This window comes from Octopus sinensis, linkage group LG12, assembly GCF_006345805.1.
Source record: "Octopus sinensis linkage group LG12, ASM634580v1, whole genome shotgun sequence".
Lineage (NCBI taxonomy): Eukaryota > Metazoa > Mollusca > Cephalopoda > Octopoda > Octopodidae > Octopus > Octopus sinensis.
In genome coordinates this window covers 43,573,922-43,592,886 of record NC_043008.1, presented here as the reverse complement: position 1 = coordinate 43,592,886, position 18,965 = coordinate 43,573,922, and the positions used below count along the sequence as shown (strand labels likewise).

Below are 18,965 nucleotides of genomic sequence, written 5' to 3'. Positions count from 1 at the left end.
GCTGGGAAAAGAAAAGTTTGAAAATTTATCATCATCATTTTAATGTCTATTTAAATACCATAAGAGATCAGTCTCACATAGATATCATAAACTGAAAGATCAGTCTTGTAGAGCTATCATAAATAGTGAGATCAGTCTTATATGGATTATAAACAGGGTGATCTGTCTTACATAGATTATTGAGAGATCAGTCTTACATAGATCATAAACAGGGTGATCAGTCTTACATAGGTCATAAACAGTGTGATCAGTCTTACATAGGTCTTAAACAGTGTGATCAGTCTCACATAGGTCATAAATAGGGTGATCAGTCTTACATAAATCATAAACAGGGTGATCAGTCTTACATAGGTCATAAACAGTGTGATCAGTCTCACATAGGTCATAAACAGTGTGATCAGTCTTACATAGGTCATAAACAGAGAGATCAGACTTCTTATTTCTTTATTACCCACAAGGGGTTAAACATAGAGAGGACAAACAAGGACAGACAAAGGGATTAAGTCGATTACATCGACCCCAGTGCGTAACTGGTACTTTATTTATCGACCCCGAAAGAATGAAAGGCAAAGTTGACCTCGGCGGAATTTGAACTCAGAACGTAACGGCAGATGAAATACCACTAAGCATTTTGCCCGACGTGCTAACGTTTCTGCCAACTCGCCTTTTTTTCTTTTTTTTTTATGACCAAGAAGAAGACTTCTTTTATTCGTTAGATTGGCCACAAGGGCCTTACAAAGAAAGAAAGCTGCAGGCTGGACGAAGACATAATGAAATGAAATGATAAACAATATGATAATAATGAGGCAACAAGCAACACCTGCCGATCGCTGTTTACCCGAGCACATTGTCCTTTGAAGACTTCTTACCACACAGCCAACCCAGCACCTATACACATCTGTAAAAATAATTCATTTAAATCAAAATATAACTGGATGGTCATGGCACTTCTTTGACCAGGGGTTGGCTGGATTAGAGCTGATCTGAGGGTAGAAACAAATAAGAAATACGTTGATCCATGCTAATATCAATAACAATAATTGAATAAAATATCTTGATTGAACCTACATTGAGGTCTTTGACAATGACAAGGTGGGTGGCGTTGGAGATGTCATGGTCCGGCAATATTTCTCCATCGAAAGTGCGATTAATTAAGGAAAACAATTAGAGAGACACAGACAACTAGAACTAAATACGAGTAAAAATGGCACAAAATATTTAATTATAATAATACGCAAGAATATGGTTGTGTGGTTTGCAATGTTCACTTTGAAGCAAAGGGGTTTTAGGTTCAATTCTACAGTGTCACACACATACACACATTAAAACATATATCAATAAAATCTATAAAACATTTTGAAAATCAATGTTTTTTTCTGGACCAGAATGAAATTCAAAGAGGCTTGTAATTGCATAAATGGTACTTAGTATTAATAGAAGGTATTATTTTGGAACATTGCTTAAACAGCAACACAATTTCATGACTTCAATTGTAGAGAATTTATGATGTTTATGAAAATATTAACACAAAAACCTGAAATGAAATCAAAAGCGTAACACTGGAGCAGCGATTTTTGCAGGTGTTGTTCACAAAGGTTTTTAGACAAAAGGACATAAGGATAAGCATTCTCTTGAAACCTACATTTCATATTTCAAAAAAACATTCAGACAGTGAATGGGATATAGCCCACATTTTTGATCACAGGTCCTGTTGGATCAGAGATGACCAGGGGCTAAACAACAGCAACAATAACAGAGTCAAGTTTATTAGATAGCTTCTGTGTAGCCACTGTACCTACTAGAAATAGCAGCTAAATCTTCTTTCCAAAAAGAGAAGAGCACATTAGACAATGTCCTGGCAAACATATCATCATCGTTTAATGTCCGCTTTCCATGCTAGCATGGGTTGGACGATATATTTAAAAAAACAAGATGGCCCACAGTTGGGACACTTTTGATCATAGGTCCTGCAGGATCAGGGCTAAACAAGGGTTAAACAATAACAACAACAAACATCCAGCATTGTAACCATAAAAGGATATGCAATAATGAATCTCTTCAGTTTCTTGTAGGATTCCATGTTTTTAGGGAGGTAAATCTTCATGTTACGGAACACATTGGGCAGAGGATCTGACTGAAGAGGTACGAATAAAGAAAGGTCACTCATTAATCATTGTGCTATTAGTATCTATGTAATCACTAACTAGTTTCAAATTTTGGCACAAAGCCAGCAATTTTGGGGGAGGGGTGAGTCTGTTACATTGACCCCTGTGTTCAAATGGTACTTGCTTTATTGACCCCTAAAGGATGAAAGGCAAAATTACCCTCAGCAGAACCCAGAATGTTAAGACAGACGAAATGCTGCTAAACATTTTGCCTGTTGTGCAAACAGTTCTGTCAGCTTGCCGCCTTGTAATGACTAATTAACCATCATCATCATCATATGACGTGTTTTCTATGCTGGCATGGGTTGGATGGTGAGGTGATGGTAGCAACATACCAAGAACCCACCAGCCGTGGAGACCAGTGGTTTTCAACCTTTTTCAATCATCATCATCATTTAAAGTTCATTCTCCATGCAGGTATGGGTTGGATGGTTTGACAAGCTCTTTATGTGCCACTTGCACAGGTATCTTTACGCAGCCCCAGCATGGGTGCAATAAAGCAGCATTAGCACAGGTGCTTCTTAAGTGGCACCGACACCTGAAAGGACACACCTGTATGTGTTGAAGACAGCGATTTTAATTAGCTTGGTGTGTCTTATCAAGTACAGCAAATCACCACATCCCCTGGCCCTTTGTCATTTCCTAAGTGAGACCCAACATCCAAAGATCCTTTCTCACCACTTCAACCCACATCTTCCTCGGTCTACCCTTTCCAGATACACTAGGGTCAAATCCAAAACCTGGATTTTTTTAAAGGGGCCACACCAAAAAAAGTAAAACACAAATCAATTAAAGAAAAACTATTACATTTATAGAGGGGAGACCACTAGGGGCCACCCAAAGGTTGCTTGAGGGCCACATGCAGCCCTGGGAGCCACGACTGAGAATCCCTGATATAGACTCTCAAGACACATATCCATTTTAATGAACACAAAATGGAAGAGAACAATAAGAACAACCTACCCATGGCAACCATCCAACCACTAATTAGCTATGCAATTACTAATTAACTATGTGATTACTAATTAACTATATAATTACTAATTAAATATGCAATCACTAATTAACCATGTATTCAGTAACTAACTATGTAATCAATAATTGATCATGAAATCACTGATTGACCAAATAATTACTAATTAATCACAACAGCTATAATTAGCAAAGCAATCATTAATTAACCAAATAGTCACTAACTGACAAAGTAATTATTGATGTGATAACTATGTAATCACTAAGTAAGAAAGTAACCTTTACTTAACAAATTAATTATCAATTAACCATGCAATGCATAATTAACAATGTAATCATTAATTTAGTATAATTATGAATTAACCATGTAATTCCTAATTAACCATGTAATTATTAATTAACATGGTTAATTAACCATGTTAACTAATGATTTTTGGCATAAACATAAGTCCGCAGAATATTAAAACTATTTTTCTTGGCAGAATTGTATGGGTAATCTAAAGCTACAAATTTTTAACTTCACTAGGATTTGAATTCGTTGATCTGGAGATTAAACAGTAAAACAAGAAATATTTTGTACCACAGAAGTACTGGCAGCACCACTGGAAGATGTAGAATGGTCAAAAGCTGCCAAATGTTGAGGATTCTTTTGGTAACAACCACTGCCATATTTACACATTGGTTTCTTCTCCTGCAAACAGAAAATTAATTCAATTTTAACTGAAAAGAAAAAAAATCACAAAACATACAAAAGTATTGTTATTTAGCCCCAGGTCAAACTGTATTGTCCAGGTATATGAACACAAGTATTCCTGTCAGGAGTAAGTAGGGTGTTTCTTTTGATGTGTCCTTTATTGTTAAAGACAGCTGGCTTTGATTTGAAGGAGATTCAGCAGATATTTTTAGCAGGACAAACAACCCCGAACAGGTCCTTTCATTGGCTCAAATACAGAAATATTGATTTTGATTTCCAGCCTTGCTAGGGACCTACACTCTTTCGCAATAGCAGGTGCCTCTCGCAGCTGGTGTTCAGAGAGCTTGCAACCCATGCTGACACATACTTTCATTCCAGCATTGAGTGCTTTTGCTGTTCTAGGCCACAGCCAGCAATAGCACGCATAGAGAAGTTAACAGAGATATTAAAAATCAAGCACAGGCATTGCTTTTTATAGTGAGAAAAGGTCTTGCACAGGGTCTAATGCTACATCCTAAACAATGAATGCATTTGCCCTGAAAAAAAGATCTAGTCTACATCATCGGATGCAACATCACAGGAGTTACATCAAGAGTTCCCTTTCTCCTACAGAGATGTCTAAACAACAACAACAGTAACAACAACAGCAGCAACAACAACAACAGCAGCCTGACAGAATTTCTTTACCTTTGATGTTGAGGATTTTTTGTCCCCTCCCTCATTATCCGAACGAGATTTCTGAAACATTTCATCAATTTTCCGTGCTTTGCTTTTCGAAGATTGTCCTGGTGATTCCTGCTCCTCTTTCATCGGAATTTTCCGCTTGACCGGAGTCTTTTGCGGGGACGACTGGCTGTTCTTGTGCTCATCGCTGCTTTGCTCCGCATCTCCTTTGAAGTCATTTTCTTTAGAAGAGTCATCTGCAGGTGAGACCTTCGGAGTAACGAGATTTGGAAAGTCGGACACCTCTTTTGATGACTTGTAAAGTTCCTTTTGAAACAAGCAAAAATAACAGAAAAAGTAAGAATTATAATACATTTCAAGACGATTAAATATATGCAAAAAGCACTTATGCTCGTGCCACATAAAAAATACCCAGAACAGTCTGGAAAGTGGTTGGTGTAGGAAGTGCATCAAGCTATAGACACTTTACCAAATCAGACAATTGGAGCGTGGTGCAACTCCCTGGCTTGCCAGCTCCTGTCAAACCATCCAACCCATGCCAGTATGGCAAATGGACATTAACCCTTTAGCATTTAAACCGGCCATATCCGGCCAAAAGTATTCTGCCTGTTTTATGTTCAAACTGGCCATATCTGGTCTCTCACACCAACCCTACAATATTGTTTAAAAAATTAACAGCTACCTCATCAAAATCTCATAGCTACAAGATAATGCCTGATTAATTCAAAACAATTAGGATAAAGAAGCATTAATTTTGGCAAAATAATGCGAACACTAAAGGGTTAAATAATGATGAAGATAATAATATACGATGAACTGCTTTCAATTTCCATCTAATAAAGCCAGCGCCACCTTGACTGGCTTCCGTGTTGGTGGCACGTAAAAACCACCAACTGAACGTGGCCGTTTCCAGTCTCACCTGTCACGTAAAAACCACCAACCGATCGTGGCTGTTTCCAGCCTCCCCTGGCACGTAAAAAGCACACACTATACTCACGGAGTGAGTGGAGAAAATGGAAAGGAGCTTACTTTCATTGACAAACTCACCTTAAGCCTTGGTAGGTCAGTTGCTTCTTTCCAGCTTTTATCTGTTCGTATTTTGGTGAGACGAGGGAACCTGATGGAAATCCCATCAGCTGTGTGAATTTCAGCCTTGCTAAATTCTGCTCCGGTGATCTCCCAGACTGGCGCCTGATGTGGGTCCTCAACAATAAAATCTGGTATGACACTCTTTTTTATATTTAACCAAGATGGTACTTTCTGAACATCCTTGCTAATTTTTACCATCTTCAGCTCCTTCTGCAAACGGTCTAAGGTTTTGTCATCGAAACCATTACCAACTTTGCTAACGGTACACCATTTTTTGGTGAATGGATTGTATACTCCTGTTAAGAACACCGACATAAGTCCACCTAGCAGAGAAGAGAAGTGCAATAAAACATAAGTTCCAGAATACATGAAAGAACGGTAAAACAGAACTGTTTAAAGATGACTATATGAATAGAGTGGAGGCGCAATGGCCCAGTAGTTAGGGCAGCGGACTCGCGGTTGTAGGATCGCGGTTTCAATTCCTAGACCGGGCATTGTGAGTGTTTATTGAGCGAAAACACCTAAAGTTCCATGAGGCTCCAGCAGGGGGTGGTGGCGATCCCTGCTGTACTCTTTCACCAAAACTTCCTCTCACTCTTTCTTCTGTTGGCCTGCTTGCTTAGCCAGCGGGGTGGCATCACTTGAAGGCTAAAACAATGCAAAGCGCATTGTGACCAGCGATGTGTAGCAACATCTGATAGCCTGATCAGTCACGGTGATATGAATAGAGGCATGACTGTGAGATTAAACAGTTCACAGTGCTGGTGATCTAATGAAATACACCCATTTGAGAGAGTAAAATGTTTGGTGACAGGAAAACTGCTATCCTTGGTCTGTCCAACAAGCCTTTCACCACACTAATCGCTATGCCTAACCCATCATCCCTTGGACATTATCCCACTGTATTCTCCAATGGGTTTTTGAGCTCAATATTCTACAAGCTATTATTTACAACTTTATCGAATTCAAGTTCCACCAATAAAAAAAAGATTATTTATTTTTATGTTTTACTGGTTTATTGTGTTTTGTTTCATGAACAGAATAAATTTCAGATGACATGCTGGGTGGAGAACAAGGGACCAATATAATTCACAAAAACCCTTGAAGGTGGTGTTCCAGTATGGCCACAGCCCAAAAGACTGAAATTTAGTAAACAAACAAATAAAGGAATTCAGGGGGGGGGGGAATCACAGACGTAAAAAATTTAAACAAAAACTAAATTGAAAAACTTTTTGAAATACCTTTATTTCCGGTGCCGTAGTAAGCTCCAAGAACAACCAGATCAGCAGAGTCTGCCATACTTCCTTGTTCCAAATAATCTTTTTTCACTTTCAACCAATGTCTCTTGCCTGGTTCATAAATACTCTAATCAGAGTGAGAAAGAGTGATTTGTATTAGAGCAGATATCAGGTGTGAAATATGAAGATAGGAGTCACCACCCCCACCTATATGGCTCTGAACCCTGGACGTTATCAAAGAAGCTTGAGAGGTGGTTGGATGGAACTTACACTCGCCTCCTTATGAGAGCTCAGAATCTCTCGTGGAAGCGTCATCCAACCAAAGTACAAATATATGGGAAATTACCTCCTGTGTCATCTCTTGTGAAAAGTAGAAGAGTCCAGTTTGCTGGACATTGTTGTAGAGCTGAAAAAGAGGTAATTTCTACTCTTCTCCTCTGGAAGCCATTTGCTCGTGATACCAGAGGGCACACACACTCCTACCCTGATGTAATCTCCAGGAATACAGGCATCCAGCAACAGGACCTCCGTAATGCAATGATAGACCGTGAAGTCTGGCATAACATAGTAAATTTCATTGTCTCGACCACAGTCGAACAATGATGATGATGATGATGTGTCTCACCACCCACCTGCAACCCCAAGGTTAATCCTTCTCCTATAAAAGTATCAACCCTTTGGAATTCTTGGAAATATTCCAGTGTCTACAGAGGAAACCTAACTTAAAGAGAGACACTTCTAACTGAACACCACAGAGGCGTATCAGTCACTCATCTCCAGATGTTTGTGTGGACACATGGCTTAGTGGCTAAGGTGTGGCACTCGTGACTGCAAGATCGTGGGTTCAATTCCCAGACCAAGCATTGCATCGTGTTCTTGAGCAAAAGTACTTCATTTCACGTTGCTCTGCGATCATTTTGATATCTGACATGTGGCACACGGTGTACCTGTACAGGTAATGTGAAACTATGTCTCACCAAAGACCACCCGTCCACAGAACCAGCCCCACACCAATCCAGATATTGATTCACAGGCATTTCCAATCAGTATCGATCTCACCAGCCTCATCCATTGGCATAGGCCACAAGGTTATGGTCTCACTTGAGCTGGCCGAGTCTTCTCAAGCACAGCCAGTGCACAACAATTATTCACTACACAAGTCATCAATCATCGTTAAGGATGGCCCTCATCGCTCCAGCAAATGAACATGTACTACTGCATCATCCAATGCATGAATATATAAGAGTATGATTTGAGGGAGATTTAGCTGCTATTTCTAGCAAACTCTAGTCATATGGAGGCTCTCAAGCTGGTCATGTGAGATGGTTCTGATAATGTAATGTCAATTGTAGCAAATGTATTTAATTCCAAATAAACCAATCAAGGAATTTCCAAAAAGGCAACAACAAAATATTTCTAGAACAAAGGCCATAAAAGAGAAACTGTCTTACTTTGATATGTTTCAAAACAAGTCCTTCTAATCCTTCGCGAAAGACCTTTGTCATTAAAGACTGGAGATCAGTTGGGTCCTAAAGGTAAAGAAAGAAAAAATATCTAAAGAATATATAATCAGGAAAGCAGAACCAAAACAAATCATGGAAAGACACTGAAGAATATTCCTACACCACCAAGGAAAGTCTAGATCTAGACTTTATGTTCCTAACAGTAGCTGAATGATAACTCTCTCTTTTACTCTTTTACTTGTTTCAGTCATTTGACTGCGGCCATGCTGGAGCACCACCTTTAATCGAGCAACTCGACCCCGGGACTTATTCTTTTGTAAGCCCAGTACTTATTCTATCGGTCTCTTTTTGCCGAACCGCTAAGTAACGGGGACATAAACACACCAGCATCGGTTGTCAAGCAATGCTAGGGGACAAACACAGACACACAACACACACACGCATATATATATATATATATATATATATATATATATACATATATACGACGGCTTCTTTCAGTTTCCATCTACCAAATCCACTCACAAGGCTTTGGTCGGCCCGAGGCTATAGTAGAAGACACTTGCCCAAGGTGCCACGCAGTGGGACTGAACCCGGAACCATGTGGTTGGTAGACAAGTTACTTACCACACAGCCACTTCTTTGTTATATTTAAATTGAAAGAAACACAGAGCATCTCCAAATAAATACAGTAACGAAAGGGTTAAAGTAGCAACATGTAGCTTAAGAAAAATTTGGACTGAAATTTCAAAGACATGGAATGACGATACGGTGATTCCTTCACTTTCTAATGTGGTGTTTGTTCAGCTCCAAAGATTTAACTTAACTGAAATAACTCAAGATGATCGTAAGAACTTACCGTAATAAACTGAGTCTTTGAAAACATGATGCGATTCTTTATCTCAACCATGTTGTCCTCAAGAATCTTTCTCCGTTTTTTAATAGAACTGAAAGTAACAAAGGTGAGAAGAATTAGATTGCAACAAAATGGAACGCTTTGCAGCTGCAGCACCTTGCTGTTTTTGTTATTGTGCATCTGGTCCTACATTAGAGGGTGCGCAGCTGAAATATTTTCGAAGTTTTCGGGGGGTGGGGGGCTGGAATGTTTGGGTAGGGAGTTCTAAGCAAAATGTGTTGGAGGTTAATCGGAGAGGAGTGCTGTGTCAAGCGAGCTCAGGTGGAAAAGGGGAGACGTGTAGCTAGCTAGTCAAGACAAGTGGTGGTGGTAGAGGCAGCCATAGTAGAAGTGGCTGTAGTAGTAGTAATAGTAAGAGGGGAGGGGGAGGAGAAAAAGGAAGAGGAGGAAAAAGAGGAGGTGGAAGAGAAGAGGAAGAGAGGAGGAAGAAGAAGAGGAAGAAGAAGAGAGGAGGAAGAAGAGGAAGAGAGGAGGAAGAGCAGGACGTGGAGGAAGAGGGGAGGAAGAGAGGAAAAAGAAGATGAGGAAGAGAGGAAGAAAAAGGAGGAAGAAGCAGAGGTTAATACTTACAACTCCATCAGGTTCTCATTATTCAGATGTAGACAGTCAAAGACAAACAGACAAACATTTGCATCCTTGAACGCCGCTTTCTGTTGGAGGGAGACAGAAACAGAAAAATATTTTTAAAAAAAAGCAAAAAAAAGATGGTTATGGTATAGTCATATACACGAATGTCGTGGCTGCCTGGTTGGCAGCATCGAGTACTGGGGACAGATACCTGCTGGCCTTGGGCTAAAATTTGAAACCAATATTGTTTTGCTTACCTTATGTATTCCAAGAGTTCCGAATGGCAGCGGGGTACTCGTGGCGTTGTCAACAAGAAGAACCTCAGCATCCAGTATCAAATTATTGCCTCCTGGGAAAGCTTTCGGGATAAAATCCTTGAAGTGAGACACCTTTTGCAAAACACAGACAAACAATTAATTATCATGGGGCTTGAGTAACGAATATTTTGTTTGGGTTTGGATGGGAAGTAATTGTTCATTAAATAGATGAATGCAGGTATGGCTGTGTGGTTAAGAAGCTCCCTTCCTTATCATGTGGTTTCAGTTTCAATCCCATTGCACAGCATTGTGGTTAATTATCTTCTACTATAACCACAGGCTAACCACAACCAAGTGAGTGAATTTGGTCCACAAAAACTGAGTGGAAGTGAGCTGGCAGAAACGTTAGCATGCCAGGCGAAATGCTTAGCAGTATTTCGTCTGCCGTTATGTTCTGAGTTCAAATTCCGCCGAGGTCAACCTTGCCTTTCATCCTTTCGGGGTCGATAAATTAAGTACCACTTAAGCACTAGGGTCGATATAATCGACTTAATCCCTTTGTCTGTCTTTGTTTGTCCCCTCTGTGTTTAGCCCCTTGTGGGTCGAAAAGAAATAGGTATTTCGTCTGCTGCTACATTCTGAGTTCAAATTCAGCCAAGGTCGACTTTGCCTTTCATCCTTTCGGGGTCGATAAATTAAGTACCAGTTACGCACTGGGGTCGATGTAATCGACTTAATCCCTTTGTCTGTCCTTGTTTGTCCCCTCTATGTTGAGCCCCTTGTGGGCAATAAAGAAATAAGAAACTCTGTGGAATCCCATCATATATGTCATCATCATCATCATCATTTAACATCCATTGGATGCCTTTACAGGAACTAGCAAAGCCAGGGCTACACAGAGTTCCGAAGGGTGGATACCCTTCTTAATGCCAGCCACTTTACAGGGTGTACAGGGTGGTGGTCGTTACATGGCACCAGCAGCCACACCAATGCTTTTCATGTGGCAACTTGGGTTTAGGGTTTCATGTGTGCATCTTTTGTGTTTATCCCCTATACCACCTGTCAACCAGTGATGGTTTGTTTACATCCCTATAACTTAGCAGTTTGGCAAAAGGGGGCAGCCGAATATGAAGTACTGGGGTGGGGGGAGATTTGTTTAAGTAAACCATGCAATACTTTGCTCCAGCATGGCCACAGCCCAATGATTGAAAGAAGTAAAAAATAAAAGACGTGTTCTTTTAGTCTTATTTTGGTTTCAATCATGTGCTCCAGCTAAACCGGGGTACCACTTTTTATGATTCAAATCAATTATATTGACCAAATTTTTTTAATAATTTAAGTTACACCAGAGTTATGGACCTTTAGAGAGTTACCTCCCTTCTATGGAATTATATACGCTAATGAGTTTTCCACCGTTTTACACTGGGACATAAAAAACAGACGCACACACATTGGCATCGTCATTGCATTCACCTAACCCATACTGACATGGAAAACCAGATATAAAATGAACAAATGAATGAACTTACTTTGTGTGGTTGGACTGGTTTTAAAGAACGACTGAAATAACGGAATTCTGAGCCATTTTTATGGACTTGAACCCGTTCCCCATCATATTTGATCTCTGCATAAAATCCACCTGGACACTTCCTCATGGCCATCTCCACAGAGCGACATGGCTCAGCCTGTAGGAAAAAAAATATACAAAACAAAGAAATAAAGGAAAAAGGGTACGACACAAGAATTGAGTGTAAGGGTCACAGGGGTCCCTTCCCGACCATGGGCTTTTGAGTTCAGTCTTATTGCATGGCCCCTTAGGCAAGTGTCTTCTATAGCTCCCAGACCAACCAAAACCTTGGAAGTGGATTTACCAGATGGAAACTTAAAGAAGCCCGTGGTGTGTATCTGTGCATATATAGATAGATAGATAGATAGATAGATAGATAGACAGACAGACAGATAGAGAGATAGATAGATACATATATATATATATATAGAGAGAGAGAGATACATATACAGAGAGAAGAGATACATATATATATACATATATAGAGAGAGAGATACATACATATATATATATATATGTATATATATATACATACACACACACATATATATACACATATATATATACATACACACACATATATATATACACACATATATATACACATGTATATAGATATAAACACACACACACATATGTATCACATGATCAAGCAGACTATTAGATGTTGTTATACATCAGTGGTCACAAAGATGCTGTGGAGAAAAAGCAAAAGACTTACCAGCATGGGTAAAACTGGCGTCATTAGAGACGCCCGTACGCTTAGTTTCTTCTCCAGTCCTAATTTGTTCTCACGTCGGTTTTGGAGCACCCGGTCGACGACGTCTTGGAGACTGCGAGAAGCTTGAAATGCAGCATAAGCATTGGGGTCAAGGCCATCAAGGCTGGAAAAATATATAAGGAAACAAAACAGTCACTACATAGACATAACAGAGGGATCACTATAGTATAGATGTCATAAACAGGGAGCTCAGTCTGCCACAGTTCATGGCCAGAGATAAGCATTACATTAACACAATCATCATTGTTTTAATGTCCCCTTCTCTATGATGGGCACAGATCAGGCAGAATTCATTATGACAGGTTTTCTATAGGTGGATGCCTTTTCTGTCATCAACCATCTCCTGTTTTCAAGCAAGGTAGTATTTCTTCGTGGCCAGACACGGTCTCAAAGTATATTAGAAAGGAATGACAGCGTTTGTTTGATGGTGACAATTGTTTACAATCACCACACAATGTGAACCTGAGGAAGCATAGACAGCACATACACACATACAATCACTCACACACACATAGTATTATAATAGAAGACACTTGACTAAGGTGTCATGCAGTGGGATTGGTTAGAGAGTATCAGTATCAGTGGTGCCACCAGCGCCAGAGCCAGCCAGGCAAGCCTGTCATCGTGCTTTTTACATGCTATCCAAACATGATTGATGCCACGCCCACCTGACTGGCTCCTATATATCTATATATTGGCACATAACAAACACCATCCAATCGTGGCCGTTGCCAGCCTCGCCTGGCCTCTGTGCCGGTGGTACATAAAAAGCACCAACCGAGCATGGCCGTTCGCCATCCTCGTCTGGCACCTGTGCCGGTGGCACATAAAAAGCACCCACTACACTCACGGAGTAGTTGGCGTTAGGAAGGGCATCCAGCTGTAGAAACACTGCCAGATCTGACTGGCCTGGCGCAGCCTTCTGGCTTCCCAGACCCTAGTTGAACCGTCCAACCCATGCCAGCATGGAAAGCAGACGTTAAATGATGATGATGATGATGATGATGATATATTGATTAAACCTCACCAAGTTAAATATTTCAATCACCTGAAGAATGACTGTAACTCGAATTTTTACGAATTGGACAGCCATGAAACGATCGTAGTGTTATACTAATTATCTTTTTTTAATAATTTTGATATATATTTAAAATAATATAAATTAATTAATCTTATGTATTGGCTTAAGTTTTGCATTGTATGATTTGCCTAATAGTGGTTTTGTCTCTAATTTAATATAATATATATATATATATACATATACATACACACATATATGTACAGTAATCCCTCGCCGTATCATGGATCATCTATCACCGTTTCTTATTTAAGCTTATGTTGTTTTGCATTTATAATAAAATAAATATATACAAATTATAAAAATAACAACAAAAAAAAACGTATACAGTACTGTTTTCTACTTCATGGATTTGATGATAGTCAAGGGATCACTGCACACCAAAAACATACATGATAAGAATAATAAGATTAACGAAGGGGGAACATCGTTACATGACGACAATAATAACAGAAAAATGGTTCTAATGATGACAGGGATGATGATGATGATGACGATGATGATGAAGCATGGCAATGACGATTCCAGCAGATGAATGCCAACCACAGTGACAGAAGAATGAAGATGATGACTGCAAAGGCACAACGTTACCATTGTCACCACAACCACCACCATTATCATCATCATTATTATTATCAGTTGTTAACAACAGACAGTGAGAGAGGAAGAAGGGGGGAAGATTTAGAATGGAGGGGAGTTAGAGGTCGAAAGAGAGAGAAGTGAAGTGGAACAAGTCGGGATTTGAACTCACATGTGTTTTGCACCAGCATTAATCCGCAAGTCGTGTTTGATCAAGCGAATCACCATTTTCAGATCATTACCTGTACACCTGATATTAAAAAAAGAAAAACTGGGATCAAACATAGAACAACAACAACAATAATAAAGGTTTCAAGTTTTAGCACAGAGCCAGCAGTTTTTGAGGGGAGGGGCAAGTCAATTACATTGACCTTGAAAGAATGAAAGGAAAAGTCGACATCAGCGGAATTTGAACTCAGAACGCAAAGATGGACGAAATGTCACTAAGCATTTTGCCCAGCATGCTAATGATTCTGCCAGCTCGCCGCCTTAATAATCATAATAATAATAACAATAATAATAATAATATGATACCAGGAAACCCAAAAATGGCAGAAATTCAAAAGATAGTGCTCATGAGAACTGCTCATATCCTACGCAAAATACTTCCTATGTAATCTCAAGTTTTAAAACAAACATAAGTTTCTTGTGGTTTCTTAGACATTCACTAGTACAACACTAAGTACAAAACCAAATATATGGCACCCTAGGCATAACAACAACATGAACTTCCAGCTTGATGTCTCTTGAGGTCTCTGGGTGAGACTTGGAGCCAACTTGTACAAATGTAAAGCAAAAGTCAAATATAGAATAATAATAATAATAATAATAATCGTTAGGCATGGCTGAGTAGTAAAACGTTTGCTTCCCAGCCATGTGGTTCCAGGTTCAGTCCCACTGCAAAGCACTTTGGGCAAGTGTCTTTTACTTGAGCCTTGGGGCCAACCAAAGCCACACGAGCGGATTTGATGGAAGGAAAGCGAAAGAAACCCCATCATGTATGTGTATGTGTCTTTGTCAGTGTTTGTCCTCCACCACCACTCAACAACCAGTATTGGTTTGTTTACATCCTCATAACCTAACAGTTCAGCAAAAGCAACTGATAAATAAGTACCAGGCTTGAAGAAAAGCACTAGGGTCAATCTGTCCAACTAAAATTCCTCAGGGTGGGGCCCAAACATGAACACAGTCAAATGACTGAAACATGTAAAAGACAAAAGATATTGTACCTGACAGGTAGGGGGAGAATCTGCCTGGGGCGCTTGTTGTTTGATGTCTGTTAGGGGCAGGCATTCATGTATGCAGCAGAAAACACTTTAAATGTCTTGATATAAAAAAGCATTTTACCTTTTAGTAATTTTGGTGAGGTATCTCTGTTGATCGTCTTCTTTAGTAACTTTTGAGAGATCTGTTAAGAGTTGATCCACCTGCAATGGACAGCACCAGATACAAATATAAACACACACATTTATAAGCAAACACTCTTTCAAACATGTATGCTGTTGCTCATGAAAAGACACTTTTGTGTGAATGTATGTTTATATATACAAGTGTACACAGATATGTTACATATATATATATATATTTCAACAATTGAGGGCAAAATTAATTAATTATTAATCAATTTCACCAAGTGTTCAGTATGCAAAGGGACCATTCAAGGCGATTCAAATTATTACATTATATAAAGGGCTTAGTAAAATAAATTACTTTGCCGCATACTGAACTCATTAAAATAGCAGCCAAAAAACTTTTTTAAAGCTATTTCTAATACTTAAAGAAAATCTCTCTCATATATAGTGTTTGCTTAATTCAACCCACAAAACTTTTGTGGGTTGAATTAAGCAAACACTATATATGAGAGAGATTTTCTTTAAGTATTAGAATAGCTTTAAAAAAGTTTTTTGGCTGCTATTTCTAATGAGTTCAGTATGCGGCAAAGTAATTTATTTTACTAAGCCCTTTTATATAATATATATATATATATATATATATATATATATATATATGTAAAAACGGTAAGATAACAAAAGAAAGAAAGAGACCTCAATATTATGTAAATAGAGGAATTTATCTGTAAATGTAATATGTGACAATTATTCAGTAGCCAAGATAAAACTCTGAGTTTCAAATGCCGAGGTGGAAATCCACAACACCATCTCTTCAGTTATCTGGCCATCTGAAAAACCGAAGAGATGGTGTTGTGGATTTCCACCTCGGCATTTGAAACTCAGAGTTTTATCTTGGCTACCGAATAATTGTCACATATTATTTTACAGATATATATATATATTTACACACACACATATATGTATATACACAGATGCACAAACACACATATTTATACACACACACACATATATATATATATAATCATCAACGTTGATTAATATCCATTTCACATGCTGTCATGGGTTGGATGGTTCAAGCCAGATGTCTACATCAAGGTCCGTTATCTTCTTTGACATAGCTTCTATGGCAACATTCACTTTACAGAATGTACTGGGTGCAATACTCTTGGCACCAGCACTAGTGTGTATAAACATACACACACACAAATTGAGACCCCCTTCGGTCATGACCGACCGTGGGATTGTACCTAGAAAGTTACCCTCCCATGCACAAGTCTGAGCAAGGCTGTTTATGGAAGTCCAGCAGTCGCCCATGCATACCGGCCTCACCTCTCCACGCCACCAGTGTTATCCAAGGGAAAGGCAAAGGGGCCGATACAGCTTGGCACTTGTGATGTCGCAACTCATTTCTACAGCTGAGTGAACTGGAGCAACATGAAATAAAGTGTCTTGCTCAAGAACAAAACACGCAGCTCGGTCCAGGATTCAAACTCACAACCTCACGATCATAAGCTCGATGCTCTAACCACAGAGCCATGCGCCTTCACACATACAAATACACTATCACCAATTCCAATAGGCAAACCGGGGCATTAATTCCAAAGACATTTTCAAAAGATTGAATTCACTTACTTCCTGTAATGAAATGGTGCTTTTCTTCTGAGGTAGTAACTTGCTGTTGTTTTCAAAGAACATCCGGATAGTTTCAGCAACATCCCCCTGTTGACAGAATTTCAATGGATTTATTTATATTTAAGTTTTTAAAAAAATACTTCTATCTAACATTAACACAACACTTAATTGACTTTCTACAACTAATTAACAGTTCAGATTATATATATATATATATATATATATACATATATCATCATCATTATCGTTGTTTAACGTTCGCTTTCCATGCTAGCATGGGTTGGACAATTTGACTGAGGGCTGGCGAACCAGATGGCTGAACCAGGCTTCAATCTTGATATGGCAGAGTTTCTACAGCTGGATGCCCTTCCTAATGCCAACCACTCCAAGAATGTAGTGGGTGCTTTAACGTGCCACCAGCACGGGGCCAGTCAGGCGGTACTGGCAACAACCTCGCTCGAAACTTTTAACACAGCACAAGCTAATTCATTGTGGACTAATTTGGCCGAACAGAGGTCATGAGGTTATCATGGTAAGAGTTAAGAGATAAGAAGGTTATACTTGATGTACAGAGAGGATGGTTATAAAAGAAGTAGAGAAACAAGAGACAAGTATAGAAGAATTACAGACAGGGAGACAAGATAATTTTAGTTGCAAGTACGGTGAGAAGAGATAGTTTATTCTTGAAGTCAGAGAAATGACATAAATATTTTCAACATGGAAGGTGTTTGTAAGCCATTTAAGAAACACACAAAAACCGTTAAAAATCACTTCAACATTTAAATTTAATTTGTCAAAATATTTTCATCGCTTTGAGACCACGACCTGTTCACTGACAAAACTCCGTGCTGCATCACGGTCTGAAAGCGACGAAAATATTTTGACAAATTAAATTTAAATGCTGAAGTGAATCTAACGGTTTTTGTGTGTTTCTTAAATGGACTATAAACACCTTCCACGCTGCAACTGTTTTCGTTCCAGCACACGATCTCAGATCAGGTCACTTGCTATGCAAGTACATCTCCATAAAGACATAATTACAGCTGAAGTACAAAGAGAAGAGACAATAGAAGTACAGAGAGAGCGGACAGTTTACATTTGAAGCACAGAGAGAGATAGCTATAAAGGAAGTACAATGTCGAGATAATTTTAGCTGAAGTACGAAAATATGACATGATTATAGTTGAAGTACAGAGAGAAGAGACAGTTGATATTTTGAAGTACAGAGAGAAGAGACAGTTGATATTTGAAGTACAGAGAGAAGAGACAGTTGATATTTTGAAGTACAGAGAGAAGAGACAGTTGATATTTTGAAGTACAGAGAGGCCAAGATGGCCAGAGTACAAGATAGTGACAAGAGAATATGGAAGGGAAATTCCATCAGACAAAAGAATTTGGTTATTAGGGTTTTAGACTGGTCGTTATTAAGCAGGCTTATTATCAAAGGCACTCCAGCTGCGACCATCCCATCAATTTTTATGTTCCTAAAAATAGTGGGTGTCAATTTATGTTATCCAACATCCTTGTTTGTTTGTTTCTAAAGACAGAAGAGTAGGAATCGGTAAGATTTAAATGCTATTTCTATCTCAGGTTGTGTCACGTACACACACACACACACACACATACACACACAGACACTCCAAAAGCCCCCACCCATCCAGCACTCACTTCTCTGAAACCCCCATGGTCACATCAGCCCACCCCACTCCACCTCCCACACACACACGACTGGATGCCCAACCACCCACTCACTCCTTTGAAAGTCCTGTACTCACAATTGTCACCACCCACACACACACATACAAATTACATCTGTCCCACACACGCACAACACATTCAGACAGTCACACACAGAACAATGCAGAAGACGAAATAATAATAATAATAATAATAATAATAATAATAATAATAATAATAATAATAATAATAAT

General features: G+C 39.1%; 1 protein-coding gene across 3 annotated transcripts in view; it reads right to left on the bottom strand.

Annotated features, from left to right (window-relative positions):
- Positions 1-18,965, bottom strand: part of LOC115218063 (DNA ligase 3) — a 49,343-nt gene that overhangs the window by 4,352 nt on the left and 26,026 nt on the right. For all 3 annotated transcript variants that reach the window (XM_036507886.1, XM_036507885.1, XM_029787832.2), the window contains 15 exons: positions 17,035-17,121; positions 15,398-15,477; positions 14,223-14,300; positions 12,334-12,496; positions 11,575-11,730; positions 10,046-10,177; positions 9,792-9,871; positions 9,165-9,252; positions 8,294-8,371; positions 6,846-6,969; positions 5,563-5,927; positions 4,519-4,821; positions 3,718-3,828; positions 2,043-2,134; positions 1,069-1,141 (listed from right to left, as the gene is read on the bottom strand). In XM_036507886.1, the coding sequence (XP_036363779.1) occupies positions 1,069-1,141; positions 2,043-2,134; positions 3,718-3,828; positions 4,519-4,821; positions 5,563-5,927; positions 6,846-6,969; positions 8,294-8,371; positions 9,165-9,252; positions 9,792-9,871; positions 10,046-10,177; positions 11,575-11,730; positions 12,334-12,496; positions 14,223-14,300; positions 15,398-15,477; positions 17,035-17,121 (2,010 nt within the window). The remainder of the gene's footprint in view (positions 1-1,068; positions 1,142-2,042; positions 2,135-3,717; positions 3,829-4,518; positions 4,822-5,562; positions 5,928-6,845; positions 6,970-8,293; positions 8,372-9,164; positions 9,253-9,791; positions 9,872-10,045; positions 10,178-11,574; positions 11,731-12,333; positions 12,497-14,222; positions 14,301-15,397; positions 15,478-17,034; positions 17,122-18,965) is intronic.